The following is an 8,751-nucleotide window of genomic DNA, read 5'->3' as shown; positions in this document are numbered from 1 at the left end:
AACTATTTTGTGTACATATTATATTATTGTGTATTATAAATGTATTATAGGAACTGAGGTGAAAATATCAAAATTCCCCCCAATAATACACACCTTTGGAAAAATGTATGCCATTGGCATTAACACAGTAAAAATGATTAAAAAAAACCCTCAAATGTCTCGAAGGTCACACAAGGGTTAAATTATTCGTTTCTTAGTAATTGGTTTGTGCCCATTATGTTATCAAACTGGCATGGAGTACAAAGTTATCTTTGATGAGTGACCATGAAATATAGCAGAATCTCACATATTCATCATTTTACGTAATTAATTTAGTTGATTTTTAAGTCCACATTTTCTACGTCACTAATTATATGTAAGCAAATTCGTGACTATGATAACTCCTTCGAACAAAAGGTCACATATGCACATAAACTTTTTATTTAAACCTACAGCATCTTCACTTATTCTTAATTATTATTATTATTATTTTATTTTTTTACACTTTTCATACTTTTTATTCTCGTTTTATGCATCTATGTAATTGAATGCAAAAACCTTAAGCAGACAAAAAAAAAACAAAAAACGTTTATTTTGAAATATGACAACGCTCGTATCAAGACCGGAAGTGACGCGACCAATCCGCGAGTTCAGGAGGAGTCAGGTGACCCTGCAGTCAGCTGATCAAATCCTGCGTCCTGTAGCTCGATATGACGGTCACGCCGATGTTATTTTAATGTTAATGCGATTGAAAATAATTTGACATTATATCTAATCGTCTGCTTTGTTAATTTTAACAATAAAGCACCGTAGTCAGATCGTTTGATATAGTGTTTAACTAAACGAGTGAAGATGTCCGGAAAAGATCGGATCGACGTATTTCCCTCTAGAATGTGAGTATAAACCTTTAAGTTAAATTAATCGGATTCAAATTCATTTATTTGAACGAAATGACTGAATGTTTCTAAACCCCTGATCAACCTCGACCAGATGAAAAATACAAGGATAGACCTGAAATAGTTTTTTTTAATTCTTTCAAATAAAATATACATATACATCAAATTAAGTATTCATGAACTGGACACAGAAGTTAAAGGGGCAGAGTTAAATTAGAAAACATAAATTTTAACATTAGATGTTACATTTTGATTTTAAATTCACTATTGTTTTATATAGTATTGTTCTAGAGTCTATACAGTATTTAACACAATTACATCAGAAGTAACTAATTAAATTACATAAAATTAAGAGTAATCCCTTACTTTACTTTTTTCAATGATAAAGTTATTACAGTAATTAATTACTTCGTAATGCATTACACCCAACTCTGGCTATTGTATTGTAAATATCAACATACATTTTCATTACAATGCAGATACCTTTAGTCTTTAGAATAATATAACTTTTTCGGATGTAGGTTTTAGTTGTTTTTTTTTGCATGTAAATCAAGTGCAATTTAATTGCACAATCATTTCAAATGCACTCATAAAGGGAAGTGACATTATTCATTGTCATGTGAGCTCTTCACTCCACTACAGTCTGCTGAACATTTGAAATATTGAAGCAAAATATAAAATAAAATAAAAAATCCATTAAGTAAAAGACATGCATGAAAGATTTACATCTGTACAATAGCTGTTATCAGGAAATAGTAAAAGATCTCTCTCTTTTTTTTTTATGTTACTTTAAAATATTTGCATTTTTCGTGTCAGCTACGTGACCTGTACATGATGTAATTGCTGTAGCCTAAAAGTCATTACATGCACTATAAGCCTTTCTTGCCTGTGTCAAAAAATTAGCTAACATATAGGTGCTATGGATCATGAAATAATGTTTAAATTTGCACTCAGTCATTTTAGTGTTTATGTGGGAGTGACCCTGCAATTGAGGACTTACAGATGGAGGAATCATTTATTATACCATGTTGAAAATGCCCATTTTTGGGTGGGAATAAAAACAAGCTGTTTTTGTGTGTGTGTGTCTTTAAATGCAAATGAGCTGGTGCTCCCCGCCCCCGTATCCAGAATAGGGCGGAGTTTTGACATCTCTGCTTTGGATAACTAGACATCATAAGCAATATGACTGATAGTGAAAATAATAGTGTCCAGCCCGATATGTTTGAACCGTAGTCAGACACTGATGAGGGAGAGACTCCGTCAGAAGTAACAACCAGGAAGTTTCCGAATGGTTATTTGATCAATTTATTTATTTGTTTTGCAATGATGGATGAGCAGCACACACACACAAATACCGTTACAACATTCGTTATGCGCTATAACGAAACAACACACACAAACAAACATGTCCGTTGGCAGTGTCCGTCAACAGTCGTGGGCGGGGCCTGTACAAAGTGACATCACTTTGTACAGAATCTGCGAACGACTTGTTCTGAGATGGTGCTTATGATTAATGCGGATTAAAATAAAAGGACTGGGTGGATTATTATCATTATAGGGTGGTTGTGTACACACACTGCCAACACACATTTATGTTCAAACATAATAGGTCCCCTTTAAGCTTGTTACTGTAGGTAATGCTTGTACTTGATTGGATCTTGAACAATCACTGTCAAAGCACCCCCTTGTTGATCTTTAGTTTTGTTGCGAAACTAAAGTTGTAAAACTATATTGGAGAGCTGTGACAATACTATAACTGTAAACACATTGAAAGCATGGAGAGCCACGTGCCGTTTTGAGGAATGAGCCAAGATAACTAAATCAGGACTTCTTCCCATCTTTACAAATTAGGAGCTATATTATGAAAAATACCTCACTAATTAATGACTTAAGATGATGAATGCTGATGATCTAAGATGTTTAAAGACATGTCAATCTTTCCCTTCCAACCAATCAGAGCCTGAGATAATCATCATTGTTATTATTTGAGTTTGTGTGCAATTGGGCGTCAACACAAGGCCTGGAACGTATGCTCGCGTGAGACACACGTCGTATTGCCGAAGCACTTGCAGACGCACGCAGTTTATTATTTATCCCAATATGGCTCCAAAAAAGCAAAACATGCAGCAAAAGAGAGTTTTATAAATAAATAATGAATAAATAAAAACATCTGCAGTATTTTCATGTCTCAGGGCTCATTTCTGTCTATCCCATTTCTAATATATTGTGTGTGTCTTTGAAAAGAAGATGAGAAAACCTGTTTGGGAATCATTGTAAGTGCTGTTGTCATGTACACCAAATAGTAAAAGTAGGATTTTGGGTGTAATATTCTTTGGTGTAATAGCTTGTTTTTGCATTTTGGATAACCCAGGAAAGAGAGCTGAGCCGGAAGGCAAAGCTCTCGATCTACTGGTCAATTTTTGTTCCTACCCTCACCTATGGTCATGAAGGCTGGGTCACGAGTACAAGCGGCCGAAATGGGTTTCCTCAGAAGGGTGGCGGGCTTCTCCCTTAGTGATAGGGTGAAGAGCTCAGTCATCCGTGAGGAGCTCGGAGTAGAGGTGGTTGAGGTGGTTTGGGCATCTGGTAAGAATGCCCCCTGGCCGCCTCCCTAGGGAGGTGTTTCAGGCACGTCCAGCTGGCCTCGGGGAAGACCGAGGATTAGGTGGAGAGATTACATCTCCACACTGGCCTGGGAACGCCTCGGGGTCCACCAGTCAGAGCTGGTTAATGTGGCTCGGGATAGGGAAGTTTGGGGCCCCCTGCTGGAGCAGCTGCCCCCACGACCCGACTTCGGATAAGCGGTTGAAGATGGTTTCGACGCAAAGGAGCGGCGGCTCTACTCCAAGCTCCTCACGGATGACTGAGCTCCTCATCTCTAAGGGAGAAGCCCGCCACCCTTCTGAGGAAGCCCATTTCGGCTGCTTTTACTCGCGACCTAGTTCTTTCGGTCATGTACTTTTTAATTCTATAGGAGTAAAAATGTAATGAGGAAAAAATTCTGAGTGCACCTTTAAAATGTACATGAATAAACAGCAATGGTGTTGATGTCGTAGTTGTTGTGTTCACTCGATAGCTGTATTGCATTGTCAATGTGGTCTTGTTTCGCTTACTGCCCCCTGCTGAAAACTGGTGGTACTTCAAACCTAAATTGCTCCGATGGTAGGAACATGTTTCGGTCCGGGGACATGATTCATTGCTTTTAAAGCATTATTTTTCACATGATTAATTGCACTGAATTAAGTCGACAGCCCCAATTTTTATTGTATTTTATTTGTTTTTTTTATCAGGGCTCAGAGCATTATGAAAGCTCGTCTGAAAGGAGCTCAAACCGGCAGGAGTTTGCTGAAGAAGAAAGCTGATGCTCTTTCCATGCGATTCCGGCAAATTCTTAGAAAAATCATTGAGGTTCATCCCATTTTATTTCATATTTGTATTCAAGCTGTTTTCCTAGTGAATGTGCATTTTTAGTACTTCAATTTAAAAAATACAATCTGTCAATCATGTACATATTTGATATTTACTGACGTATCAATTAAATGAATGCACTTTCTTTGATCTTCCAGACTAAGACATTGATGGGTGAGGTGATGAGAGAAGCCGCCTTTTCTTTAGCGGAGGCCAAATTTGCTGCTGGTGACTTCAGGTAGAGAAAATATCATAAATCTCTCTCATAACGTTGATGCAACTAGTAGCAGATCTCATCAAATGCCTACATTTAATTCTGTTCCCATCAGTACCACAGTCATTCAGAATGTGAACAAGGCGCAGGTGAAGGTCAGAGCAAAGAGGGACAATGTTGCAGGTTTGCCAACTTGATTATTCTTAATAGAGCATTGACAATAATTAACAACTAGATCATGACCGTTACCCGTGTTTGTTCCCAGGGGTCACTCTACCTGTGTTTGAGCATTACCAGGAGGGCGGAGACAGTAAGTGTTTCTTTCTATTCAAAGGTTTTTGAAAATGGGTGACATTGAAGTCCCTTTGAACTCCACTCATGTGCATCGTTTCCGTTCGACAGATTTGACGTTCGTTTTTGTTTCTGTAGGTTATGAACTAACTGGTCTGGCCCGGGGTGGAGAGCAGCTGTCTCGGCTGAAGAGGAACTATGCTAAAGCTGTCGAGCTGCTGGTGGAACTGGCCTCCCTGCAGGTAAAGACCAATACTTTATATTACATCAAGAATTAGCAAACAGCTCAAGAGTCTCTATATCTCTGCCTTTTTAAGGTATTTTCAATTTCCCAATCAAAGATGCCATCATTTCAACTACAAGTAAAATTCAGTACAAATGAGAAACAATCAAGTCATGTTTTCCTGTTTTTCATTAAATAACCTAGGGAGTTCGCTAGTTCGAATCCCAGGGTTTGCCGAGTGGCTCCAGCCAGGTCTCCAGGGCAACCACATTGGCCCGGTTGCTAGGGAGGGTAGAGTCACATGGGGTAACCTCCTCGTGGTCACTATAATGTGATTAGTTTTCGGTGGAGCACGTGGTGAGTTGAGCGTGGAGCCTCCACACACACGCTATGTCTCCATGGCAACGTGCTAAACAAGCTACGTGGGTTGACGGTCTCAGATGCAGATGCCGCTGGGATTCGTCCTCCGCCACCCGGATTGGGGCAAGTCACTACGCCACCATGAGGACTTAAAAGTGCATTGAAATAAATTAACAAGTAAAATGATATGTAATAATTTTCATATAGACTTTCCAACATAACAGTGCATAATAATAATAATAATAAACAGGAATATTTACCGACATGTAGCCTGTTTTTACTTGGCCGACAGAGACTTAAGTGAATATGGATGAGTGATGGCATAAATGAATTAGGGATGCACCGGTACCATTTTTTTCTCTTGATCCAATTCTGATACCTGTAATCTCAGTATTGGCCGATTCTGATACGTGTTGTTTTTTCTTAATCAGTTTAGATGATCTATACCTCACTGTGTGGTCTGATTGGGGGTACTCTTATATAGAAAGAAACAACCTCTAACTACACATTATTTCATTATAAAATGGAAAATCCATTAACAAAAATAACAATAACCCAGTGAAAGTCTTCAGTACAGAAAAAGCTAGTAGTAATAATAATAATTATTAGAATTATTATACAAAAGCAATTGTAGTTTCTTAACTTAATTTTTTTGATTTTCTCCCCTTTTTTCCCCCAATTTGGAATGCTCAATGTCCTTGTGGTGGCGTAGCGCCTCGCCTGAGTCCGGGCAGCGGAGGACGAATCTCAGTTGCCGCCATGTCTGAGACTGTCAATCCGCGCATCTTATTACGTGGCTTGTTGAGCGCGTTACCGCGGAGGCTTCATGTGTGGAGGCTTCACGCTATTCTCCGCGGCATCCACGCACAACTCGCCACACACCCCACCGAGAGCGAGAACCACATTATAGTGACCACGAGGAGGTTACCCCATGTGCCTCTACCCTCCCTAGCAACCGGGCCAATTTGGTTGCTTAGGAGACCTGACTGGATTCACTCAGCACGCCCTAGATTCAAACTCACAGCTCCAGGAGTGATAGTCAGCGTCAATACTCGCAGAGATACCCAGACCCCCGGAGTTTCTTAACTTTAAAACTCGTGACTTGTATTTTGACGGAACGCGATGACCTCACAGTGTCTCTATGTGAGCTAGTTCATAGTAGTTTAATATGCTTCTTATTTAAATTCTGGTGAATTGCTCCTCTGGTTCAGATCTCGATGCATGATATATGCGAACTCAGTGGTGCCACTCTGAGAGCGCTGAAAACAGCGGCCCTGCGCGAGCCATGTGTCATATGGGCTACTTTAATGGTGCTTGACGGTATCGACCATGACTAACACAGCGTATCGGATTTGGATCGGGCTTGTCGGCCGATACCCGGTCAAAAACGTCAGTATCAGAGCCGATACCGATCTCTGTGCATTCCTAATATGAATAAATTAGAAATCGATTTATGGAAGTTAACAAGTTTGAGCAAATTCACTCATCCACATCAATATTTACACAATTGTTGTGGTTTTGAAGGTAGAGCAATTTTTAGCACGTTCATCAATGTCTATTTGTGATTTATTCATGGACAGACCTCCTTTGTGACGTTGGACGAAGCGATCAAGATCACCAATCGCCGCGTAAACGCCATCGAGCATGGTGAGATTCGAGATAAAACAGTCCTGGCTATTTTTAAACACTAAACAATCTGATGCTCGTGCTTGGTTGAAATATTTTTCTCCGTTGTTCCTTTCAGTGATTATTCCCCGGATTGAGCGTACACTCACGTACATCATTACAGAGCTGGACGAACGGGAGCGGGAGGAATTCTACAGGTGAGACCGAAATTGAAAGTGATCGCCAAATGCACAATTCCAAACTATAATCACCCGTCTTCCATGAAATTGTTTTTAGAATATGAAGGATCAGTAACAGAAATCCATTCTGCTTTCACAGGCTTAAAAAGATCCAGGAGAAGAAGAAGCAGCTTCGTGAGAGGACGGAGAAGGAGATCGCGCTGCGCCTGGCTAAACTGGGCCCGATCGCCGAGCCCACGAACATGCTAAGTGAAGAGGCGGACGAGGACATGCTGTTTGAATGAGTCCTCGAAATCAACGGCTGGCGCTCCTCACCCGGAAACCACATCATATTTATTCCTTGTGCCTGTACGGCCGAGCTTAACACGTCTTTTGAAAAGAGCACATTTGTTTTGTGTATATGTTTGTGCTGTTTTACTCTTGTTAGTAAGAGTACAAAAATAATGTCACAAAAGCTGTAACAAAAATGTTCTACTTGGTGGTCTGGATTCAGAGGCCCCTTTGATCTTTAACTGTTAGAAGTGATGCGTTTAAATGAACATTCCATGGAATTCTGCATATTTTGTGGAGTCTCATTGCATGCGTAAATTAATGCAACCCATCCCCGTTATATATTGAGACGATTCTGTGATGAACATCTCCTGTTTACTTCTATCTTGGGTGTTCATTGTTGATCACATCATGTTGATACATTTGTATGATCGTAATTGTAACGTAAGGTTAGCCCAGACATTTCCAAACCGTTGAGAAATAACTTTTCCCTTTAGGTCCAGCAGGTTTGTGCTCCCACTTCCTGTGAATTTAATATCATTAAATGTTGTAAATGGTCATTTGAGGTTTGTGCATTCTTCTGCCAGATGCTTTTTAGGTGCTGAGATGAGATTTCTGGTCATATCTCTTCCAATGTCAGGCATTTATAGTTAATGTTCAATTAGAAATGCACCGATATGATTATTTTTTGGACACAGATTTAACAAAAAATCAAAAATGCTGATACCGATATTTTGGCACTTACGTTATTTTAAGGTAAGTCATCATCAGTTTTGCTTAAGAGTTATGCTTTAAAATAAAAACATTTAAAATTAATTTTGAACATGGATTGGATCTGTTAAATGCAAAATTTTAAGAGGATCATTAAAAATTGGGAATTCAATACCAGAATGGTTTAGATTTTAATTTGTACATAATACAAATTGGAGTTTTGCACTTAACATCTCAACCTGTTGCCAAAAATGACAAATACTGTAGATCTTTGAATTGAACTTTTTGGCTCAAGTGTATTATTTGTTAAATTACACATTCAACAGTGGTGAAAATGACACCGTTAATGGATGACAAAACATTCAGAGTTAATGCTGTCAATCTCTTAAATAATACACTTATTAGAAAAGGACAACTAGACAAATCTTTTTTTTCCTCACTGCGGAAAAGGTGAGAATACATTTCCGTTCATCCATCCGTCCATTTACAAACTGCAACAGGAATTCACTGATACAATAATATAGAAACACAGTTCAAGTACTATGAAACTGCTCACAATTCTGATAATATATGGATGACAAAATGTTTCATGCA

At 39.0% G+C, this 8,751-nt stretch overlaps 1 protein-coding gene across 1 annotated transcript; it reads left to right on the top strand.

Moving 5' to 3' along the window:
- Positions 1 to 634: 634 nt before the first annotated feature.
- On the top strand, positions 635 to 8,187 carry LOC127623637 (V-type proton ATPase subunit D). Its single transcript, XM_052098052.1, has 9 exons — positions 635 to 872; positions 4,166 to 4,283; positions 4,442 to 4,521; positions 4,613 to 4,680; positions 4,763 to 4,807; positions 4,927 to 5,030; positions 6,952 to 7,018; positions 7,116 to 7,194; positions 7,316 to 8,187. Exons 1-9 carry the CDS (start codon positions 832 to 834, stop codon positions 7,458 to 7,460), a joined length of 747 nt encoding a protein of 248 aa, XP_051954012.1. The 5' UTR covers positions 635 to 831; the 3' UTR covers positions 7,461 to 8,187.
- Positions 8,188 to 8,751: the final 564 nt, after the last annotated feature.

This window comes from Xyrauchen texanus, chromosome 30 (genome assembly GCF_025860055.1).
Source record: "Xyrauchen texanus isolate HMW12.3.18 chromosome 30, RBS_HiC_50CHRs, whole genome shotgun sequence".
Lineage (NCBI taxonomy): Eukaryota > Metazoa > Chordata > Actinopteri > Cypriniformes > Catostomidae > Xyrauchen > Xyrauchen texanus.
This window is presented reverse-complemented; position numbering and strand designations above follow the sequence as displayed.